The following is a 24244-nucleotide window of genomic DNA, read 5'->3' on the forward strand; positions in this document are numbered from 1 at the left end:
AACTGACTTGTTGGTTTGTAAAAACGTCGACATTGCTCTTTGTTGAGTGTTTAAATGTTGTTTCTGTTCAGTCAAACTGGTTGAACGGCCCCTCCCTGCTCGTCTTCTTCTTCTTTTATTTAATTATAGTGCATCATAAGGAGATCACAGACAGGAAATGTTCAGCACCAGCTCAGGTGAGACATCGCATCATCGTCGCCATGCCAACGACAACCGTCTCTCCAGATGTTGCAGATGTGTTTCCTCTAAATTTACCTCTGTCTTCGCCCATCCACAGACAGCCACCCGTCGGGCTACGACCTCGGCCCCGCGCCGGGCGACCAGGGCTCACATGGAGGAGATCGCCATGGAGATAGCCATGGAGGAGATCGCCATGGAGATAGGGATAAAGATCGCCATGGAGGAGATCGCCATGGAGATAGGGATAAAGATCGCCATGGAGGAGATCGCCATGGAGATAGCCATGGAGGAGATCGCCATGGAAATCGGGATGAAGATCGCCATGGAGGAGATCGCCATGGAGATCAGCATGGAGGAGATCGGCACGGAGAAGATGGTGAAGATGGTGACAGGAGACGTGACCGCAACCGTGACCACGATGACCGCCACCGCCGGGACCAGCACAGCCCCGATCACCATGGAGACCGCGAACATGACCACAGCCCTCGCCGTCGCCATGGGAGCGCCGATGGGAGCCCTCGTCGTCGCCATGGCAGCGCCGATGGGAGCCCTCGTCGTCGCCATGGCAGCGGCAGCAGCAGCGGCAGTGGAGAGAGCGGCAGTGATGACGAGCGCGGCGGCGGCCATGGAAAACATGGACGCAGACACAAACATAAGCACGGCCAGGGGCACGGGCGTGGTCGCGGCCACGGGCGTGGACACTGGTAGGAAGGTGAGAAATAAATTAAAAGTAAATAAGGTAGAAAATGAGTTACTGAGGAACTAATGAGGAACTAACTATTAGTTAATGGTCAATTCTTCAGTAAACCCTAATCAAATTACTGTTACTAACTATTACTTAATCATTAGTTACTCTTTTTGGACCCTAAAGTGAAGTGAGACATCACAATGAGTAACTACTCTAATGTTGTACCTTAGTTCCTCAGTAACTACTCTAACTTTGTGTACCTTATTGTAAAGTGTTACCTCCCTCTGTCTTGTCTTCCAGGCACCAGACGCACTGAGACGCTGCCTGCCGCTGTGCTCCTCTTCTGCACTGGGATGAACTGTGCTGCACATATCCAACACTCCTGCTCTGTTGCTGCTGTATTTCTGCACTTGAAACAAATAAAATCTACTTAAGACTTAAACAGAAACAATCTTTCAGTCTTTTTTAAAATCTTAAATCTAATCTGAGCTTCTCCTATTATATCTTGAGTTTTAGTAAAGATGTTGATTCTTGAGTAAATGTAACAACAGATCATAAATTATTTAACGAATAACATTGTTGAATTCAGTTATGTAATCATAATTATAATATGTGTTCGTTATGTAACTACAGAACATCTTTAGAGCTCCTCCTCCTCCTCCTCCTCCTCCTTGCAGGGTCATTTCAGGCGACAGGTGTAGCTCTGCCTCCTGGTGCAGGTGAATGACTCACCTGAAAGGAACAGGAATGTGCAGGTGAAAAGTTTTTACCATGAAGCCTCAGTTAAACACAGTGGGTTTAACAGAGGCTTCCTGCAAATAACGAGGTAACAAATGATTTTACAGTTCAAACTGATGTTAAAAGTCAAAATGAACTTTATTTAAATGCAGTTTTAGTTGTTTTCATTGCAACATGATTTTGTGTGTTTCTCTTTGTCGTCTTTTTTTATCTGTTCTGCTGCCAAAGTCAGACATGAAAGGCCGAGCAGGGAAACATTGACTTAACCCTGAGCCGCCCTCAGTCTGCCTCTGTTGTCATGTCCACAGAAACGCTGCCTGCGCTGTCGGTAAACACGTCGAGTGACAAGGTCGTCCTGTCCAACAGGTGCGTGACACACGACCACGTCCCACAGCAAATGAAGGAGACACTGTGCAACGTGACTCGTCTCCGAGGCCTGAGGCTCCGTCTTCTGTAGGTTTTCACTTGATTAGTCCAGTTGTCCAGATGTAGAAGAGGAATAATCCGTAGGGAAGTGTTAAAGAGGCTTTAAAGAGGAACTCTGCAGGATTTCCAACCTTGTAAGATCAGAGCCACCGACCCGGTGTCCCAGCTCTCGTCACAAACGCTACCCGTAACCCGTAATCTCTTGTTTATGACAGATAAAACCACACAAAAATACACATGATGATAAATGCACTGCAAAAACTCAAATTCTTACCAAGAATATGTGTCTTATTTCTAATCAAAATGTCATTTCTAGTCAAAACAAATCTCATTATACTTAAAATAAGACTCATCACATAAAAAGCAGCTTGTTTTTAGACACTTTTTACTTCTTTCAAGCGTATTTTCACTTGAAATAAGTAAAAAAATCTGACAGTGGATCAAGTTTTTCTTTCTTATTACAAGCACAAAAAAACTTTGCTTTCACTGGCAGATTTTTCTACTTATTTCAAGTGAAAATTTGTTTGAAACAAATGAAAATGATCTAAAAACAAGTTCATTTTTATGTGATGAGTCTTATTGTAAGTGGAAAAAGTTTAGTTTTGACTAGAAATGAGACATTTTGACAAGAAATAAGACAAATATTCTTGGAAAAATTTTGAGTTTTTGCAGTGTAACGTTATCCACCGCTCCATGAATTCATTTCTCACTGGCTTCGTTGAAAAAAACAAATGCACATCACATGGAGGAGAGGAGGGTTAGAGACACAGAGGAGGAGACACCAGACCAGAAAGGAAAGCTTGATTTCCTCCTGTGAGCAGCTTTAAAAGGAGCTGAGACAGAAAAAGCTCAGACGTGTGTTGATGTTTGTACTGCGTTTTCTCTCTGTCATACGAGATAGTCGCCCTCGTCGTCAATATACGGCAGGTCCTTGTGCCGAGCCTCCACCTGCCAGCAGAGCTGCAGCGCCTGAGCCAACACATCCTCCGACATCTTGTGGGCAAAATCCAGAACTCGTGTCCCAACTGGAGGAGGAGGAGGAGGAGGAGGAGGGAGCGGCGAAGAGCAGTCGGATGCCATCTCCTCCACCTCCACCTCCTCCTGCAGGAATAAGGCTGTGCTTTCACCTCCTCGCTCGGCCTCCTCCTGCTCCTTCTGCTCCGAGCTCCTGGACTGGTTACATCCCATCTCACAGAGCCTCTCTCAGTCTCATGACACAACTTCCAAGTGGCGGTTAGAAGAAGAGTGTTTCCCCCTAAATAACCACCTGTGAGCTTCTGTTGAACCAACAACAGTAGAACCAGTCTGTAATAACCAGGTACGGCCTCTTACAGGGGAGGAAATCCACCCACCCACTGTCACATGTAAAGGCCGGCGTGGACGGAGAGCAGGTTGATTTAAAGTTTCCTCCTCCTCCTCCTGCAGAGTGGAGGAGGAGCACATCGATCCGTCCCACCCATCCCATAACAACATCCCTGTGTCCCCTGACCTGTCATTTACAGTTATAAGTCATTTATCTCTATTTTAATTCATTGGATAGTTGAATAAACTTTCTTTAAATCCATATTTGAGCCATGTGCATGTTTTCCAGATCCATAATGTGACCCAGAAGTTTTATTTTACCGTCTGTTTTGAGTTGAATCAATTCAGTTAAACTTTTATTTTGAGTTCATTGTATTGAAATAGATCAATAAAAAGTAAAGAACTAATAAAAAACACCAGAGTTTTAGAGCTACAGGTGAAAACAGAAGTAGAAAGTGGGTCATGTCTGTTTGGTTTAGATACAAGGCCTGAGGTCAACAGGTGACGGTGCCTTCAGGGTCCTTGCAGAGGGTGGGAGTTTACACAGCTCGCAGGGCAGAGTGATGATGGTCTGTGTTTTTTTTTTTTTTTTTTTTTTATCTGAGCTGATTTTATCCTGCAACTAAAGCAACTTTATTTAGTGACTCCAGGTTTTAATTGTTCAAATAAAAAACATTTTCAGATCTGATCTCATCTGAAGTGGAGATCCTTAACTGAATCATCTGGATATTGATCATAAAGTTTTGCTACCTCTTTAAATGTCCCATCTGATTAAAAAAAAGAGAAAAATGAACGGTTCCTCCCGGGAGCCAATCATAAAGCGGAGAAGGACAGAAGGGACAGACTCATATCAGCCGGCGTCACCGCTCCGGCCTCTCTCTCCGTCTGCCCAGGATGCTCCTCTGGTTCCTTCTGGCCGTCGTCCTCTCCGCAGCTGCAGCTTCGTCCATGGAGCCCAACAAGCAGAGCCCCAAGCTGCTGCAGGCGGCGGCCGACAGCGGAGAGCAGTGCTCGGCCTGCGACTTCCGGGAGCACAGCAAGCAGATGCGGCTCCACAACATCAGGTCCCAGATCCTCAGCATCCTGCGGCTGGAGCAGGCGCCCAACATCAGCCGCGACATGATCCGCCAGCTGCTGCCCAAAGCGCCGCCTCTGACGCAGCTGCTGGACCAGTACGACCCGCGCGTGGAGGACGAGGACCACGCGACCACGGAGACCATCATCACCATGGCCACCATGCGTAACTAAACCAAACCAAACCAAAGCAAAGCTTCTTTTTCTGGTTCTTTTTTTGTGCGTAAAAAGCGAAAACCGTGCGTAAAGTTTTTTTTTTTTCGCCGAACAGTCACGGACAGGCAGCTCGTTTGTATCCTGCTAAACACAAAATATAATCTCTTTAGATTATCGTTGTCATCTCAGTTGGTTTAAATATTAAAGCGAGACACGAAAGGCGAAAACAGTTTTTTCATGCACGGATCAATTTTGAGATTTTGGGCTGTTTTGCTTCTTTATCATGTCTCTTTCGTCTGTCAGGTATCATTGTAAATCTCTGTCTCTCTCCTGAACAATGATCTTTCATGTTATAAGCTCCAAAAATCGTTATTTCCCTTTGAATTTTACAGTCCAAGTCTTTAAAGGCCGTTTTCTCAAAGTGAGTTTTTCAGACTCAGACTCTGAGCTAGAAATCTCCACTTCAGCAGCACTTACAGACACCAAACCTTCCACTTTGATCCCTGTCTATATTCTGAAGGTTTTTACAGAGGGGATTGTTGATATATCATTCACAGCCTCATTTATACAACATTTTATTACTAAAAAAAGGGCGAAATTTTTTTTTTTTTTTTAGGGCTGGTGACAGTATTTTCTCATTTACAGAGTGATAAAAAGAGATATCCAAAATCCTCCTCTGTAAAAACTTCTGACTCTAATATGTCAACAAAATAAAACAAGAATTTTGAAAGTAGCTTTATCCATTGTTCAGATTTCTGTTCTGGAAATATATGCAAATTAGCAAATATTTCATTAGATATTGCCTCGTTTGCATATTTAAACATTCACAAAAACATTTGTCTTAATGTAAATGATAAACTTGGGAAGTTTCATGGTGAAATCTGTGTCTCACCATAATTAAATCATATAATTACATCCATATGGAGACACATTGGTGTTCATGTTGTTGTATTAATGAACAGAGAAACAAAGTTTTAAAGCTGCTCTTATGTGATGAGGTCATCATGTTGTGATCTATCTGATTGGTTTCTTCCAGCCAATCCGATCGCCCAGGACGAGTTGTTCTCCTGCTGCCTCTTCAGCCTCAGTCCAAAGATCCAGCCCAAGAACATCCTGAGCGCCAAGCTGTGGGTGCACCTGCGTCCGGCCGACGCCGTCACCACCGTCTTCCTGCAGATCTCCCACCTCAAACCCGGCCGGGAGGGGAACAACACGCGGGTCCGGGTCCGCTCCCTGAAGATCGACACGGACGCCGGCGCCAGCTCCTGGCAGAGCGTGGACATCAAGTCGCTGCTGCAGGTCTGGCTGCGTCAGCCGGAGACCAACTACAGCGTCGAGATCAACGCCTTCGACTCCAGAGGAGAAGACCTGGCCATCACCTCGGCAGAGCCCGGCGAGGAGGGGCTGGTGAGTCGCAGGGCAGCAGCTGCAACATCTGGAGCCGCCGGTGGTGACGTCACCACGGCCCAGTTGTTCAAAAGTTACCTGATCATGGATCGGATCAAATCTGGAAAATGGGTCGTTTCAAAACTGAAAACAGATTCTGAGATCGGATCAGATCACGTGATCCAGTCTTGGTTTTATAATATGGATCAAACCTCAGTTTGTGTCGCTCAAAACTTTGATCCAAAACATCAGGATTATTCTGATCCCAGCGGTTTGCTAGCCTAAAAATCTAGCTGCACCCTAGCGGCAGCAAATCTATTTGCTCCGTGGGTGGGTCTAGAAACGAGCCATAGGAACTTTTTGAGTCTCGAACACCGTTTGTGTTCACCAATCACAGCGCTCTATCTGTTTAGAGAGTCGTTGGGCGGGCTTAGCTATACTTGCTACGGTGAAAAACATGACAGGAAGATGGCTTTGGCAAAGGAATCGTTTAAATCGGCGTTGGCATCAACTTTGAAAGGATTAAACTTGTAATTTTCTTTAAAAGTTGAGCAAGAAACTGCACTGAAGTCATTCATTTGGAAGAAGGATGTATTTGGTGTTTTGCCGACGGGATATGGGAAAAGTTTAATCTACATCATCCTGCTCTTTGCTCTGATTGGTCGTAGCGCTACCCTATTGGTGCAGAGGCAGTTTGAAAGACAGCCTTCATCCCGCCCCCTGGGTTGAGCCGAGGTCTACCGGTCGTTACCAGACTAGACATTTTAATGATGTAGTCTGGTTTGTCAGGCTAGCAGTTTGGTGGAGTCAGGAACAAAATGTATATAAATGTAAATAAATTAAATTCAAATGGGTCAAATTTATTTATATTTTGCACCTGAGTTTTAAACTGTTACAACGATAAAGTAAATGAAATTAACTTTTTATCGTACAAATGATTCAAAGAACTCTGAATGTTTTTTCCCCAACTTCTGGATATTTAAATGAAATTTGAAATTTTAATTTAATCTTTAAAAAGTTTGTATCTGGACCAGACTGATGCTCTGAGCAACTGGGATAAAACTAAAGATGGATGACGTGATCCTGGATGACAAAACAAGGGATGAAAATCTGGATCATTTTGATCCTTTTGAACAACTGGGTCCAGATGTTTCACCTCAGCTTTGTGAATGAAAACGTGACGTTGTTGTATTTTCCTCCTCAGCAACCGTTCATCGAGGTGAAGATCCTCGACAGCCCCAAGAGATCCCGCCGCGACTCCGGCCTCAACTGCGACGAGGAGTCCTCGGAGACGCGCTGCTGCCGCTACCCGCTCACCGTGGACTTCGAGGAGTTCGGCTGGGACTGGATCATCGCGCCCAAACGCTACCGGGCCAACTACTGCTCGGGGGAGTGCGAGTTCATGCACCTGCAGCAGTACCCGCACGCTCACCTGGTGAACAAGGCCAACCCGCGGGGCAGCGCCGGGCCCTGCTGCACGCCCACCAAGATGTCGCCCATCAACATGCTCTACTTCAACCGCAAGGAGCAGATCATCTACGGCAAGATCCCGTCCATGGTGGTGGACCACTGCGGCTGCTCCTGAGGGAACTCCTGCAGGACTTACGGGATTTCCTCTGTAGCTTCAGACTTTATTCTTTTATCCGAACCAAAAAAAAAAAGACACACGAGCACAACACATTCTCACTCCATCCATTGTTATTATTAAATAGCTGCTTTAAAGGGGACATATTATGGAAATATCACTTCTTGAAGGCTTTAACATATATTTAGGTGTTTGTTTCACCTTCCGGTCCCCAAAATGTGAGAATTGACAAAAAAAATCTGTAATTTTCAGGCTCCTTAGGTTGAAATCCATGTGGTTTTACGAGCTATTCCCTCAGTTCTCTTCCAGTGACGTAATTAGGATCCGAATTTGCGTAAAACCACCCCTCCGTAAAAGGGGCGGGGCAAGTAGAGGCTAATTTGCATTTAAAGGGACAGGCACTGAAACCAGCCGTTCTGAACAGAGCTGTTTTGAGCTGTGATGTTTGATCCTTGGGGTTTTTTGACCGAAGCATGTCACAGATATGTCTTTAAGACACAAGGGAACTGTTTTAATTTGTGGAAAAGGGACAGAATATGTCTCCTTTAAGTTATTGTTGCATTGTGGTGCTGCTGGTGGTGCGTGTCCTCAGAGATGAAGATGTTGAAGAGGTCAGCAGCACACAGTTTTAACATTCAATCAGATGCAACTCTGCTGATTTTCATCCATGAACGCTCCGTGGTGCGCTGATCCGTGGACACACTCCTGCTGCTTCCTGTCTTATGAAACGTGTCCTGATTTGAGCCCTGATCAGAACAAACCTCCGCGGGGCGTCTTATTTTGAAAAACATGAACCGAGTGACTCTGGGCCGACATGCCGCCCGCTCTCTGCCCCAGATAGAGACAATAATGAACTCGAGTTGCAGCTGAAAGTGTTTTCGTTAAGTTTGAAAAATGTTGCAGCAAGAAAATGTGACGCAGGCGAATTTTGTACAACTCCCTGACGGCCATATTGTTTTCATTCCTGCTGCGCAATGAATCTTGGGAAAGGTCGCCTCCTATACGGCGACGTTGTGTTTGAAACGCCTCACACTTTCCCTGTTGTGTATTTCTGAAGTGGCCTGTCACACTGGCCCAGGGTCAGCTGTGTGAAACACCTCATCATGATCTAAATGACTCCACACTTTAATCTCCAGGGCCCAGTTGTTCAAAAGGTTGAATATGGATCAAGATTATCCGGATTTTGAAATCCCTTGTTTTGCCATCCAGGATAATTTAGTCCGTCTTTACTTTTTTCCCAGTTGAAAAACAAACACCAATGAATGTATATCCTACATTATAAATGTTGTTTATTTGACCATTATACAGATTTAGTAATGTTGAAAAGTTTGTATCTGGATCAGACTGATCCAGTCCAACTGTGCCTTGAACAACTGGAGTAAAATAAAGATGGATTACGTGAACCTGGATGACAAAACAAGGGATGAAAATCTGGATATAATCATTGAATATATGCTACATTATAAATGTTGTTCATTTGACCAGTTTGAATTGAATTTAAATCACATTTTGTTCCTGAATCCATCAAACTGCTGGGATCATTTTTTGGATCAAAGTTTGATCCTAGTAAAAAGTTTTAAACAACCAACCTCAGATAGAGAGCAGTGATGTCTTTGTGTCTTCGGCGGGGGGAGTGGGGGTTGGTCTGTGTGCAGATGTCCTGACTGTTGTTGTGCTTCACGGGGAGTTTCTTCACTGTGCTGTTGGAACAGAACGTCCACGTGTGACACAGATTCACTGTGACTGTGGTGAACTGGAGTTAACTTCACACACGGCACGGCTGCAGCGACGCCCACACACACACGTAGGCTTTTTCTGCAAAACGAAACAAACAAACAAGCATTTTGATTTTGAAATGTTTAAGCATTTTTGTTTTATCTTGCATTTGTGTATTTATCTTTACATGAACGACTTGATTGTTGCCATTTAGACTCACAATCTAGACACATGAGCTGATGCTGCACTGAAGGACTGAAGTGATGAACTGATCTGCACAGGTGCTGCAAAAAAGTCAGAGCCACAGCCGACATCTGCAGGTGTGAAAAACATTCACTGTCATTACTAATGTCTCTGCATTAATATAAATATTAGCAGCTGCTTTGCAAACTGCACTTCTTGGATACTTGGTTTATTTCAGTGTTGTTGATTAACAGCTGCATTATCCTCCCGTGTGTCTGAATAAAATACTAAAAGAACGTAAAAGAAAAGAATATTATTAAAAGCCTTGATTTAGAGGAAAACATCTCCAAACTTTTCTGTCTCATTAATCATCTTCAGACGTCTAAGTCTTATCAAATAAATCCAGTTGAATGATTCTATAAAAACATTTATATCATCATCATTGTTATTATTATTATTATTTTTTTTTATCATATTGGGTTCAATCATAAACCTAAAAGTGATAAAGTGCTTCTTGCTGTTTTTTATTTTGACCATATCCTGCTGATAAATAAAGTTGTATTGTACAATAATACGCAGTATTTTGTACAATAAAACTTAAATAAATTATTAAATTAATTTAAAACATTTTCTACTTGTTTTGGACAGTATGATCATGATGAACGGGTCTTTGTGGAGAGATAAGTTTTGGTTTCAGACTCAGCTTGGCTTACTTTCTCTTTCTCTGAAAACACGTGGTCACTGTGCGCTGTTCTGTGTACGGGCTTTCCTCCATCTAAATACTTTGTATTATCGGCCTTTAAATCATTAAAAACTGGTTTTACATTTAGTTTTATAAAGTTGAAGTCTGAAAAAACACAGAACTAAATGTGTGTTGTCCTAATTTTCTGCTGTTGTCGTTAAATTAACACTAAACAGATTGTTTGTAGTTGTTGATGAGGGGAGGCGAGCTGACTGACAGAACAGCCGTCGCGTCTTCGCTCTGATTGGCTGTCGCATGCAAAGGGGCGGGCGCATGTGGTGAATCCCACGCGCTGATTGGCTGACGGCGCTTCCGTACAGTTAGATACACTAAAAACTAGGCTGTCGGTTTACCTGGAAGACTCGGGGCTTTTTTCGGGAGGAAAACTCCGCTCCTGCGACAGACTGCACACACTTCCTCTAAATAAAAGGTAAGTTTAACATCTTATCTCCTGTTTTAGGGACGTTAATTAACCCTGAACCTGTTCCCTGTGGTTTTACCGTGACTGTCTTATAACGCTGCAACAAACTGAGCTGTTCAACTTTGGCTTTTCCAGTCGACCAAGTCAGACAAAAACACCTGTGAAGGCGTTTATATGATCAACTTTGATACACAAACACACAGCTGAATATATTAATTAGTCATTACTGATTACAGACGCAGCTGTACTCTATTACTTGTTATTACGCTGGTTCACCGTGCACGTCACCGCCCACCAGCCGAGGGTCTGAGACGTTCAGGTGTTGACTTCCCACCTGTCCAACTTGTACATGACATAGTGAACAGTAACAAACTACAGGCCCAAGGCAGGTGATGAGGTCACCCCTGTAAACCTGCAGGTTGTGACACGTTGCACCACTAAAACTGCAGTTTTTCCATCAAAGTGTGTAGTTAATAATCAATAATTAATGGGAGCTGTAAAAACACCCTTTTCACATGCAGACTCCCCTGTGTAGAGGTGTGTCCTGTTGGCACACAGCTGCTGCTGCTGCTGCTGCTGCTGGGAAACTGAAACCTACCAGGTGTTTGTTTGTCATCCTCCTTTCACTTTGTTATATCAAAAAAATGTGAAGTAATACGAGTTAAAATGTAAAAAAAATGAGCAATGCAACAATAATTGAATGTTTTCCAGCTCCTCCAGGTGCACATTATGTCTTAACTCTTCACCGAAGCCGAGGTTAAACGCCATCCTCACAGATTTATAATGGTTTCTAATGTGAAAGAGGAGTGCCGGGGCTGCAGGCTCTCACCCTAAATGGAGGCGTTTCCCTGCTAAAATTTGACACGGTGCAAGTAAATTGCACGTGTGGAAGCAGTAAATTGTGAATATTTGCTTTGCAAGTGGATTTACAGTGTGCACCCCTAAATTTTCTGCTTGTGCTCCTGATAAAAACAGTAAGTCTAGAGTCCTGAGTCCAGCGCAAACACAGGAACTGGGCTCAGACGCCTCACAGGATTACAGTTATATGTTACACGGACGAGAAGTGACAGATTACACCGATATGAAGTGAACAGGAAGAGAAAGAAACGATGAACTGGGAAGTTTCAACAGCAGAATGTTGAAATAAAATCATGGTAGGAAGCGTGTCCGACCGCAGCAGCAGCAGTAGCAGCAGCAGCAGCAGCAGCAGTGATTCTGCTGAGCACTGCACTAATAAATATGAAATCAGATGATTTTTTTGTCCTCATGAAGCTGCTCTTGTTCTCCAGAAGATGGCGCAGTGGTGTCAGCTCCAGATGCTGGACTGTAAGTACCTGGAGCAGGTGGACCAGCTGTACGACGACTCCTTCCCCATGGATATCCGACAGTACCTGAGCAGGTGGATCGAAAGCATCGACTGGTGAGAAGTCAAACTCCCATCTTCCTCCTTTTTTCTCTCCACACGAGTCGCCACATTAAAACTGAATGTGTGCGATCTTCCTCAGGGACACGGTGGCGATGCAGGACTCGCTGGCCACCGTCCGCTTCCACGACCTCCTGGCTCAGCTGGACGACCAGCACAGCCGCTTCGCCCTGGAGAACAACTTCCTGCTGCAGCACAACATCCGCAAGATCAAGAGGAACCTGCAGGTCGGAGCTGGAGGAGGTTAAACTAGAAACCGCTGAGGAGGGAGAGCGAGTGTGCTCTGTGGTCGGAGGTTGGAGCTGAAACTTTGTTGTCGTTTTGTTTCCCACAGGACCGGTTCCAGGAAGATCCGGTCCACATGGCCATGATCATCTCCAGAAACCTGAAGGAGGAGCAGAAGATCCTGGCCAGTGCAAAGAGCGCCGAGGTACAAAACAGAACAGCTTTTATTTTGAAATGATGAGGAGACAACTCTGTTTCAGGGTCGTCAAACTCGTTTTAGTTTTAGTTTGATCTCACCTGGACCGTACGAGTAAAATAAAAGCATAATAATGTATAAATAATGAGAACTTTTCACACTTTGCAAATTCACGTTTGACGTTCTATTTTGTGCATTTATTAGTGCTTTACTTCATGATTGAGGCATAATTTCCATCTATTCTGGCGATAAATACTGATGAGATGTTCAGTTGATCCGCAGAGAAAAAGAGTTAATGATTAAAAGAGTTAATAAATATTTTTCAACAGCAGGAGGGCGAGGTGTCGGTGTCGGCCATGGTGGTGGAGAAACAGAAGCTGGACAACAAGGTGAAGGAGATGAGAGACAGACTGCAGGTGAGTTAGACTTTGATGTTTCTGTCCGTCAAGATGATCAAAGACATTTTTAATTTATTCATTTTTGATGCAGAATGTGAATGAAATGTAATAAAATATCTCCAAATCTCCAGATCGTGGATCAGAACATTAAGAACGTTGAGGACCTGCAGGACGAGTACGACTTCAAAATGAACACGCTGAAGAACAGAGGTGAGGAGCGTCGTCGTTGCTTATCGGTCGGTTATCTACGCGCTTGTGTGTGTACAGTATGTGTGTGTGTTATTGTGTGTGTTTGATGGATGCGTGCCGTCCTGTCTGAGCAGAGAACGAGATGAACGGCATGACGCCGAAGGAGCTGGAGAAGGAGAAGCTGGTGATCGCGAGGATGGAGTTCGAGCTGAAGGCCAAGCGACAGGTGAGGTGAACCCGCCACTTCTTTTCGGATGCATGGTGTTGTTTTTACTACAAGTCCCATCATGCACCTGTGCTCTCCTCCTCCTCCTCCTCCTCCTCCTCCTCCTCCTCCTCCTCCTCCTCCTCAGGACGTGGTGACTCAGCTCAACGACCTGCTGAACGTCACCCAGGCGCTGCTGTCTGACCTGATCTCAGAGGAGCTTCCTGAGTGGAAGCAGCGGCAGCAGATCGCCTGCATCGGAGGACCGCCCAACGCCTGCGTGGACCAGCTGCAGAACTGGTGAGACTCCTCCTCCTCCTCCTCCTCCTCCTCCTCCTCCTCCTCCTCCTCCTCCTCCTCCTCCTCCTCCTCCTCCTCCTCCTCCTCCTCCTCTTCCTCCTCCTCCTACCATGGAACTAGACAAACACCAGTAGAGTTGGTTTCCGGAAAAGACTAAAAGAAAGTTTTGACAGAAAGACATTTTTTTGGACTGCATTTAATATTTAGATTTGTTTTTTTTTTCTTTTCTTTTTTCCTACTTGGTTATGGGCTTCTATGATCTGCCTCATTTATTTTCTGTATTTTTCTTTTTTCAACTGTCATTTATTTTTATTATTTTGTAATATTCATTCATTCATTCATTCATTCAGCTTTTTTTCTTCTTTTCTTCCCAGTTTGGCTTGATGTGTCATTTGTACCGTACTTTCCGGACTATAAAGGAGCACCTGAGTATAAGCCGCAGCAGCATTTCTTTTAAAAGAAAAGAAATGCGGCCTATACATACATAGGCCGCACTTGAATATAAGCCTCAGGTTTTCATGTTGTAACATGAGTTATTTACACAGAAAGACAGTAGGGAACTGTGCAAGTGCAAAAGCAACTGTTATGGCGTGTGTTATATGTAGTCTTAACTGTCATAAACAAAAGATTATGGGTTATGGAGCGGTGCCACAGAGATGAGAGCTGGGACACCGGGGCGGGGAAAAAAGTAGTGGCTTATAGTCCGGAAAGTACAGTAGTTGTTGTTTGCTACAGGACAGGTCTGGAGAATTGTCTTGAATGTCTTAAATATTTTAACATGTATGTAATATTTGTAGGGCTGCCCCCAAATAGTCGACCAAGCACTGGTCGACCAAAAAATCATTAGCCGACCAAAATTTCATTGGTCGATTGGTCGCAGGAAAAAAAAACAAACATTTGGAGCCGTGTCTTGTCAAAATTAAGCCAACATCAATGACTGAACTGTATATGAAAGGCTATTGGGCTTTTATTTTGAAGGGCCAGATACAGGAAGTCGTGACACTTTTTTTTTTTTTTTTTTACACGGCACGGCAGTCTCTCTCGTATCACCGCTGTCACCGTTAGCGGGTGTTGTCTGAGCCCCGGTCCCGTCCCACAGCGCTCACCGGCGGTCAGTCTCAGTGTCACGGAGCAGATCCATGACAGTCCCCGCTGCAGTCAGAGACCCGCACCCATACCGCACCGCTCCACGCCGCGGACCCCCACCCCCGCACCCCCATCACACAGCCTGAGCTCAGTAACTTTTTACCCCCCTCATCTACTGTGTTTATTGGTGATAAACAGGCATTCTGCCGGTAATAACGGTGAAACCCGACCGGCTTGTTGTTGAATCTCGGACCCAACACGGCCGGAGTCACGAGCATTAATTAATTAATTCTCAACCTGACCGCGGGCAGCAAAAAAAAAAAAAAAAAAAAATTTTTTTTTTTTTTTTTTAATTTTAATTTTTTTTTTTTTCCGTCAAGGTGGGGGGTCGATTAGTCGACTAATCGCCATAAGTGACGACTACTGGTCGACCAACAAAATCTTTGGTCGGGGGCAGCCCTAAATATTTGTATATGTATGTTTTCGGATTGAGCATATACTGTATATATATTCTTTAAATTTTGTATTGTGATGTAGGACCCCAGGAAGAATAGTTGCTGCTGAGACAGTGACTAATGGGGATCCATAATAATAAACTAAACTAAACTCTGTTTCTTCTTCATCTGGTCCTCCTGCTGCAGGTTCACAGCGGTGGCCGAGAGCCTCCAGCAGGTCCGTCAGCACCTGAAGAAGCTGCAGGAGCTGGAGCAGAAGTTCACCTACGACAGCGACCCCATCACACAGAAGAAGAGTTTCCTGGAGGCTCGAGCGCTCGACCTGCTCAAGAACCTGCTGTCCAAGTGAGCCAGCTGCCGATCAGTCGCCTTCCTTTACTATCGGTTATCAATCAGAGTCAGAGTTTGATCATACGGCTCAAACCTTTGTGTGTGTGTGTGTGTGTGTGTGTGTGTGTGTGTGTGTGTGTTTGTAGCTCGTTGGTTGTAGAGAGGCAGCCCTGTATGCCCACCCACCCTCAGAGGCCCCTGGTGCTGAAAACAGGCGTCCAGTTCACTGTGAAGCTGAGGTGAGAAACTTTTAGTTGGTTATAGATGAACTCTCCAGGTCTGATGGTTCATTAAAGGGATAGTTCATCATTTAGTCAGATCCTCCTCACACTGCTATAGTCACAGCACCTTTAATTATCGGTGCATGTTGTTTTGAGATCTCAAACTCATCAAATACACAATCCAACAACTCCACAACGCTCTGGTGGACAAGTTGTGACCTGCACATTCACCAAGCTATGAAATAATTATGTAACATTACGACACATGAAGCAAATACTCTGAACTACTTTCTCTTTTGAGATCCCTCCGCAGATCTCAAAACAAATGCACCGATAATTAAAGGTAACGAACCTACTGCTGACTATAGGGGTTATGGTGACAGGAGGATCTGACTAAATGTTGAACTATCCCTTTAAGGCTTTATCTTTAACTGGAGGAGGTTTTTCCTGTTGTTGCGACTTCCTGTCTGAGTGTTTGTGTGTTTGCAGGTTCCTGGTGAAGCTGCAGGAGTTCAACTACCAGCTCAGAGTCAAAGCTGTGTTTGATAAGTGAGTTCCTGTCACGTCCCTCTGCTGCTTCAACCAACTCTTCATTCATTCATTCATTCATTCATTCATTCATTCATTCATTCATTCATTCATTCATTCATTCATTCATTCATTCATTCATTCATCATATTAAATCTATTATTAAACTAAATTCTGCTCCTCAGGGACGTCACAGAGAAGAAAGGGTATGTGTCCAAAACCGAAGCCTCAGAACAAAAACACTCAGGTGAGTTATTGATCGGCAGCCGATCGGCTCATTGATCCGTCTCTTCATCAGGTTCAGAAAGTTCAACATCTTGGGAACGAACACCAAAGTGATGAACATGGAGGAGTCGAACGGCAGCCTGGCGGCGGAGTTCAGACACCTGGTGAGAGTCCGTCAGGGTCAGAGGACCAAATGTCACCGCTGTTGGAAAACCCTCATACTGCAAAAACTCAAAATCTTACCAAGAATATTTGTCTTATTTCTAGTCAAAATGTCATTTCTAATTTCAAAACAAATCTCATTCTACTTAAAATAAGACTCATCACATAAAAAGTAGTTTGTTTTTAGACAGTTTTTACTTCTTTCAAGCAGATTTTCACTTGAAATAAGTAGAAAAATCTGATAGTGGATCAAGTTTTTCTTCCTTATTACAAGCACAAAACACCTGCTTTCACTGGCAGATTGTTCTACTTATTTCAAATGAAAATTAGTTTGAAACAAGTGAAAATGATCTAAAAACAAGTTCATTTTTAGGTGATGAGTCTTATTTTAAGTAAAAAGAGTTTAGTTTTGACTAGAAATGAGACATTTTGACAAGAAATAAGACAAATATTCTTGGAAAGATTTTGAGTTTTTGCAGTGCAGGTCTCTAATTCCATGTCGTTTCTTCACTCACAGCAACTGAAGGAGCAGAAAGTCGCCGGGAACAGAACGAACGAGGTGAGAACCGACTGAAACTGTAAAAAAAATTTAAAAAAATAAATACTGTGACATCATCAATCAATGGTGTTGCCGTGGTGTGTTCAGGGACCTCTGATTGTCACCGAGGAGCTCCACTCGCTCAGCTTCGAGTCAGAGCTGCAGCTCAACCAGTCGGGACTCGACATCAAGCTGGAGGTGACAACACACACACACACACACACACCGTGTCACAGTGACATCACCAGGCTTCAGCTCACTTCCTGTCGTTGTCGTTGTCATGGTAGGCCATGTCTCTGCCGGTCGTGGTCATCTCCAACGTGTGTCAGCTGCCCAGCGGCTGGGCCTCCATCCTCTGGTACAACATGCTGACCACCGAGCCCAAGGTGAGCACACACACACACACACACACACACACACACACACACACACACACACACACACACACACACACACACACACACACACACACACACACACACACACACACACACACACACACACACACACTCGACTCCACTGTGAGTAACGGATCCTTCTCTCTCTCTCTCCGTGGTCAGAACCTGAAGTTCTTTCTGTCTCCGCCGCCGGCCAAGTGGTCCCAGCTGTCCGAGGTGCTGAGCTGGCAGTTCTCCTCCGTCACCAAGCGAGGCCTGAACCAGGAGCAGCTCAACATGTTGGCCGACAAACTGCTGGGTGAGTGTGTGACTTTTTAAAGGGATAGTTCAACATTTTGGCAAATTGGCCCATTGCCATAATCCCTATAGTCATAGCAGTAGGTTCGTTACCTTTAATTGTCGGTGCAAGCTGTTTTTAGAACGGCGGAGCAGAGCCGTGAGCTGCTCAGAGCTACGCTACGGAGGCTCATGGGATTTCTTGGTTTCCCTCATCAAACTCATCAAATACACAATCCAACAACTCCACAACGCTCTGGTGGACAAGTTGTGAGCTGCACATTCACCACGCTATGAGATAATAACACAACGTTACCAGACAGAGTTGTTTTAGAGGGAAATTCATGCAAAACCGCTGATGCACGTTGCCTTCAGGGACAGTTTTTCATCAAGCAGTCTCTGTATTTACCTCTAAAACAACTCTGTCTGGTAACGTTGTGTTATTATCTCATAGCGTGGTGAATGTGCAGGTCACAACTTGTCCACCAGAGCGTTGTGGAGTTGTTGGATTGTGTATTTGATGAGTTTGATTAGACCTGATCTGACCAACAACAAATGAATAAAAAACAAACTAATTTGCAGTACATTAGTCAAACACATTGTGAATATTTTTTCCATGTGTTTCAAATTTGAATTTCAAAATTCAAAATACAAATTTCAATTTTCGTTTAATTATCCAGAAGTTGGGAAAAGTAATTTTTTTCTGAAATAATCAAAAGTTAATTGTGTTTGTGTGTTTGCAGGAGCCAAAGCCCAGAGGAACCCGGAGGGACAGATCCCCTGGACCAAGTTCTGCAAGGTGAGTCCGGTCCGGCCCAGAGAGGAAAATGAATGACACCGTTTAAAGGACAATTCCATGCAAATTCAACCTGGGCTCTAGTTTCTAATATCGCAGCTCTAACAGAATGAATGTTTAGATTTTCTTTTTACTGTCTCCTGTCCTGCAGTAGTTCTTTCTGTCCCTGCATCAACACAGCAGCGTAGAACGGGAGCAGACGGATCTTAGGCTGTTTACATCCCACAAAACCACTATTTGATTTGTTATTTAGCACACATTTAAGTTCAATGGTGCAAGGAGGGAACGAAGCCCAAATTGGCTTGTACAGGAGTTCCACCTCAAGTGCATAATCAATGTTATATAGGCAAAAATGAGGAGAATTTGCGTGGAATTGTCCTTTAACTCTGTGTGTTTCCCCTTGGCTTATGTCCAGCAGCAGAGCGCCAACGAGAAGGCCTTCCCCTTCTGGCTGTGGATCGAGGGAATCCTGGACCTCATCAAGAGACACCTGCTCTTCCTGTGGAACGACGGGTGAGTACGAGCCACATCGCCACGCCCCCGCTGGCCTGGAGCGAGGCATTGTGGGTAATAATGGTGGCGCCTGCCTGTGTTGCAGCTCCATCATGGGCTTCATCAGTAAGGAGCGGGAGAAGGCTCTGCTCAGCGACAAGTGTCCGGGAACGTTCCTGCTGCGCTTCAGCGAGAGCAGCAAGGAGGGCGCCATCACCTTCACCTGGATCGAGCACGACGTCCACGGTAAGGGGTTACCGCGGCAACGCACCAGACGGAGGATGTGGATTCAGGAACAAATGGGTCAAATAAACAACATTTATAATGTAGCGTATACATTTATTGATTTATATTTACATGTTGCACCTGAGTTTTAGTAAAGTAAATCAAGTTAACTATTGATTTTTCAACAATTAAGAACTTTTCAATACTTTTGGATACTTAAATTAAATTTGTTTTATTTTTTTTATTTAAAAGACATATACAATAGTTTACAGACCGATCAGCCTTCAGTGTGATACACAGTCACATTTTAAACACTAATTATCCAGATTTAATCATTTAAAATAATAAAATAATTTAATAATCTTGAAAAGTTTGTATCTGGATCAGATTGATCCAATCCAACTGAGCTCTGAACAACCAGGACCCAGTTGTTCAAAAGGTTTAATCCGGATTTTCATCCCTTGTTTTTCCATCCAGGATCATTAAATCCACCTTTACTTAATCTATCCCAGTCGTTCAGAGCTCAGTTGGATTGGATCAGTCTGAAAATGGGATGTTTGTGTTGTTTTCTGTGCTGTTTTTTTTGTTTCTTCGATGTCTTTTAAGCAACCAGACCAGATACAGTCTGGCTGTTTAGATAAATATATTTAAAAAAGCAAATATACAGTACAGTAGTCATTTGTATATCCATTAGTTGGGGAAAAGTTCTTAATTTGTGGAATAATCAAAAGTTAACTTTATTAATTCATCACGATAATTGTTTAAAAATCAATAAATGTTTATATGCAACATTATAAATGTTTGTTTATTTAATCTCAGAATCCGTTTTTAGTTTTGAAACAACTCATTTTCAAGATTTGATCCGATCGATTTTCCAGAATCCGATCAGTTGTTGAAAGATAATCTGATCGGATTTGGATCATGGACCTTTTGAACGACTATCTATGACGTGGGAATCGAACCTGTGTCTCCCCCCTCAGACAAGCCGCTGTTCCACTCGGTGGAGCCGTACACCAAGAAGGAGCTGGGCGCCGTCTCGCTGCCCGACATCATCCGCACCTACAAGGTGATGGCAGCGGAGAACATCCCGGAAAACCCGCTGCGCTTCCTCTACCCCAACATCACCAAGGACAAGGCCTTCGGGAAGTACTACCCCAAACCCACAGAGAGTAAGACACACACACACACGGTGCCTGTTCGATTCCCACGTGTTCACGCCGACGCTAACGACGCTTTCCCTCTGACGTATTCCAGCCGTGGAGCCGATGGACGTGGAGAACAGCGGAGAGAAGAGCGGCTACATGAAGACGGAGCTCATCTCCGTCTCTGAAGTGTAATAAGCAGACGCACACACACAAACACACACGCACAGTTTGATTCGTCACTGGCGCTATGACATCACTTCCTGTCATGTCTCTGCTGCAGACACCCGTCCCGGCTGCAGGACAACATGATGCCCATGTCTCCGGACGACTACAAGGTGCTGGAGCATTTTGTCGGGAGCAGAGACATCGACGCTGTGGTGAGACGACACACACACACACACACACACACACACACACACACACACACACACACCTGCTATCCCATCTATGTTTGGTTCGCTTTGGTCATTATTTGATCGCATGCTTTTCTTTCTTCTTTTCTACTTTTGTTTCTTTTTTTTCCAAAGAAACGTAATCAACCGTGTAGCTTTGAGCCAGTTCATTAAAGGGATAGTTCAACATTTTTTTTGCTGTAATCCCTATAGTCATAAGAATAAATTCATTACCTTTAATTATCGGGAAATGACCACATCCTGATCCTGTCTGCATGTGCAGGGAAAACAGCCCAAAACTTTTTTCCACCACTGTACATATACAGCTCTGGAAAAATTAAGAGACCACTTTCACAAATGTTTCTTCAAAGCATCTCTACATGTATGACAGTCATTCTTTTCTTGTTTAGGAATACATATGAACATGTTTTCTTTGCATTATAATTATTATTCAAGGTCTGAAAAGACTTGAAATTTTTTTGTTATTTTGACTAGTTTAGTCATTTTCAGCCAATAAAAGCTCTAAATGACAATTTTTTTTTTTCAATTTTGGGAGAAATGTCGTCGGTAGTTGATAGAATAAAACAAATTTTTTTTTATTTCATTTTACTCAAACACATACCTATAAATAGTAAAACCAGAGAAACTGATCATTTTGGGAGTGGTCTCTTATTTTTTTCCAGAGCTGTATATATTTATATTTTTGTCAGTTTACATTTCACCTCTTTGACTCTGTTGTTCTGCATAAAGCTCCTGAGTTTCCTTTGGCCTTATTCGTTTTGATCTCTTCTTACATTTTGTGGCTTCTGTGAGTCATGTGAGTTCATTGAACACACCGTTTAACTATTTTTAAAGAGAGGCAGGAAGTAGATCGACCCTCTATCACATCCTTTAGTTCATAATGTTTAAATACACACTTCAGTACGCAAACAACAAGAAAACGTTGAGTCTTTACCTGTCCCTTGCTGCTGCAGCCGGCGGTCGGTCTTCAGCCGATGATGACCGGTGTCAGTCTGGAGCTTCTTCCAGCTCAGAGACTCTAAACTGAAGCTGAAGGTTTTAACTTAAACGCAGCGACCTGACTGACGCAGTTTGTCCCTCCAGCTCCATCACTTCACTTCATTCATTTCCATTTGTCACTAGTAGCAGAGCAGCACACCTGCACAGGAAGTGGCTCTTCTTCTCCTACCTGTACCTGTATGTTTCCACACACATCACCCCCTACTGGAGCCTGGAGGCGTTTACAACTACATTAACATCACACACACACACCGGAACACACAAATGGCTCTAACTATCCTCCTGTCTGTCTCTGTGTGTGTGTGTGTCTCTCTGTGTGTGATGTCTGTGTGTCTGTTTCCTGTCTTCTTGCTCCGCCTTCAGGCTTCGAGCGATCTGATTGGATTTGGAGACTTTGACGCTGAGGTACAATCAAAAGCTTTAATGTGTCGTTTGTTGCCTCGTAGGGATGTCACGATTACTTGTTTTCACAATTAACCGCGGTTTGATTCATAGAGGCAGATGAGCCCAAAAGTAGTGAACTGGAACAAAACAATTAAGATAAACTTAAAGGGATAGTTCAAAATTATGGAAAATTAGCCCATTGCCATAATCCCTATAGTCATAGCAGTAGGTTTGTTACCTTTAATTGTCGGTGCAAGCTGTTTTTAGAACGGCAGAGCAGAGCTGTGAGCTGCTCAGAGCTACGCTACGGAGGCTCATGGGATTTCTTGGTTTCCCTCATCAAATACACAATCCAACAACTCCACAACGCTCTGGTGGACAAGTTGTGACCTGCACATTCACCACGCTATGAGATAATAACACAACGTTACCAGACAGAGTTGTTTTAGAGGGAAATACAGAGACTGCTTGATGAAAAACTGTCCCTGAAGGCAACGCGCATCAGCGGTTTTGCATGAATTTCCCTCTAAATCAACTCTGTCTGGTAACCGAGCAGCTCGCAGCTCTGCCCCACCGTTCTAAAAATAGCTTGCACCAACAATTAAAGGTAACAAACCTACTGCTATGACTATAGGGATTATGGCAATGGGCCAATTTGCCAAAATGTTGAACTATCCCTTTAAACATTTGACATAGAGGACAATAATCACTTTGATTGTTTCAAACATTTCCCTTGGGGGATTAATAATTGGTCCTATAGTAATAGATACTAAAATATTTTGTGTAAATAATTAGTTACGTCATTATATTTTGACTATATTTGATTTTACACATTCATAGATAAGAGTGGTAAAATTAATTAAAGCGTAATAATAAAGTCTCTAATCGTGACATCTCTACTGCCTCCGTCGCTGCTGCAGCTGCTTTGTGTCTCAGTCTGAGCTTCTGACCTGTCGTCTTCATCCTCTTCCTCTTCCTCTTCCTCCCGTCTCCTCAGATGAACTCGGCCCTGGACCAGAACTGAACCGGGTCCGGGTGAACTGAACTGTGCATAGACCTGAGCCCCGGGCTGAGATCGATGATGATGATGTTGAAAAGAGTTTGTCAGCTTTTCTTTGTTAGCACTTGACCTGTCACTTTACTCCTGTACATAACTTTTTAAACTCCTGAAGCCAACCTGTGGAAACATGTGAAATGTGATGATTATAAAGTTTAACGGATCTGAACTCAAATGTTGTTGGGATGATTAATAGTTGTTTCTAGTGTTTTACAGCTGATTTAATATAAGACGAATTGATCTAAACAGAAAGAAAGACAACAAACACCCAACTGTTTTTTTCCCTCTAACTTTTATTAAATGTTTTAATCTGTGAATAAATATCTGGGCATAAATATACAGCAACAACAATAATGACGACGACAACGCCACGGAAACACGTTACATTCAGGAAAACTCAGTCGAGCTGCAGGTCGGGATCAGAACCATATTGCTGATTTCATCCGTTTGTGCTTCTCTTGATTCCAAATGAACAGTTTTTAATCGACGTGAGCGACCCCGACCTCGACCTGCGAACCTCTCACACCGCAGCGTTAAAAAAACCTCAACAAACTGTAGAAAGTTTTTTTTTTCCTTTTTTTACAGACTCGATCGTGATACGTCCCAGCTAAAAGCCTCGACACTGAACTCAACAAACAAAGACTTAAGACTTTGACATTAAAATAAAAAAATCGACAGAGTGAGTAGATCCTGTGGAATAGATTGATTGCTTATTAATCATAATTATGAGTTGTTGGGTTTTCCCGTCTCTGTAAACACAAGAGGAAACGTTCAGGTTCAGAAATAAAAACAGGAAGTTGTTGTTGAGTCAGTGCTGGCAGTGTCGTCTCCGATATGTAGAAACTGTTTAACTTTACTTACATGTTACAAAAAATAAAACAAAGATTAAATAAATAGTCGATAAGACAGAAGAGCAGAAGGAAAAAAAAAATCCAAAATCCAGTTTGTCTAAATGTGGAGTGAAATCTACATCAGTGTTTT

At 43.6% G+C, this 24244-nt stretch overlaps 2 protein-coding genes across 6 annotated transcripts; both read left to right on the top strand.

Annotated features, from left to right (window-relative positions):
- Positions 1 to 3895: 3895 nt before the first annotated feature.
- Positions 3896 to 8156, top strand: LOC310999328 (growth/differentiation factor 8-like). The gene is made up of 3 exons (XM_083989686.1): positions 3896 to 4574; positions 5601 to 5971; positions 7155 to 8156. Exons 1-3 carry the CDS (start codon positions 4229 to 4231, stop codon positions 7533 to 7535), a joined length of 1098 nt encoding a protein of 365 aa, XP_083845812.1. The 5' UTR covers positions 3896 to 4228; the 3' UTR covers positions 7536 to 8156.
- A 2341-nt stretch (positions 8157 to 10497) lies between these two features.
- On the top strand, positions 10498 to 23432 carry stat1a (signal transducer and activator of transcription 1a). Of its 5 annotated transcripts, none has more exons than XM_083990914.1 (25): positions 10498 to 10606; positions 11887 to 12017; positions 12103 to 12247; positions 12355 to 12450; positions 12771 to 12857; positions 12971 to 13049; positions 13163 to 13254; positions 13382 to 13533; positions 15261 to 15419; positions 15551 to 15643; positions 16115 to 16174; positions 16339 to 16359; positions 16452 to 16542; positions 17058 to 17099; positions 17187 to 17276; positions 17366 to 17464; positions 17639 to 17774; positions 18496 to 18551; positions 18964 to 19061; positions 19147 to 19286; positions 20246 to 20434; positions 20520 to 20598; positions 20691 to 20787; positions 22186 to 22227; positions 23204 to 23432. In XM_083990914.1, exons 2-25 carry the CDS (start codon positions 11890 to 11892, stop codon positions 23228 to 23230), a joined length of 2298 nt encoding a protein of 765 aa, XP_083847040.1. In that variant the 5' UTR covers positions 10498 to 10606; positions 11887 to 11889; the 3' UTR covers positions 23231 to 23432. The 5 variants fall into 5 exon arrangements, with proteins under 5 accessions (XP_083847040.1, XP_083847043.1, XP_083847044.1 ...); XM_083990917.1 differs by having other exon boundaries at positions 18967 to 19061; XM_083990915.1 differs by having other exon boundaries at positions 10500 to 10606; positions 11890 to 12017.
- Positions 23433 to 24244: the final 812 nt, after the last annotated feature.

Source organism: Trachurus trachurus (genome assembly GCF_905171665.1).
Source record: "Trachurus trachurus genome assembly, chromosome: 2".
Taxonomy (NCBI): Eukaryota; Metazoa; Chordata; class Actinopteri; order Carangiformes; family Carangidae; genus Trachurus; species Trachurus trachurus.

What these genes read in the sequence shown, in the direction of transcription:
- LOC310999328 (XM_083989686.1), top strand. Translation starts at nt 4,229, where the DNA reads ATGCTCCTCTGGTTCCTTCTGGCCGTCGTCCTCTCCGCAGCTGCAGCT. An exon ending in CATCACCATGGCCACCATGC is followed by an intron (nt 4,575 to 5,600) that starts GTAACTAAACCA and finishes GGTTTCTTCCAG; the next exon opens with CCAATCCGATCGCCCAGGAC. An exon ending in AGCCCGGCGAGGAGGGGCTG is followed by an intron (nt 5,972 to 7,154) that starts GTGAGTCGCAGG and finishes TTTCCTCCTCAG; the next exon opens with CAACCGTTCATCGAGGTGAA.
- stat1a (XM_083990914.1), top strand. Translation starts at nt 11,890, where the DNA reads ATGGCGCAGTGGTGTCAGCTCCAGATGCTGGACTGTAAGTACCTGGAG. An exon ending in TGCTGACCACCGAGCCCAAG is followed by an intron (nt 17,465 to 17,638) that starts GTGAGCACACAC and finishes CTCCGTGGTCAG; the next exon opens with AACCTGAAGTTCTTTCTGTC. An exon ending in CTCATCTCCGTCTCTGAAGT is followed by an intron (nt 20,599 to 20,690) that starts GTAATAAGCAGA and finishes TCTCTGCTGCAG; the next exon opens with ACACCCGTCCCGGCTGCAGG.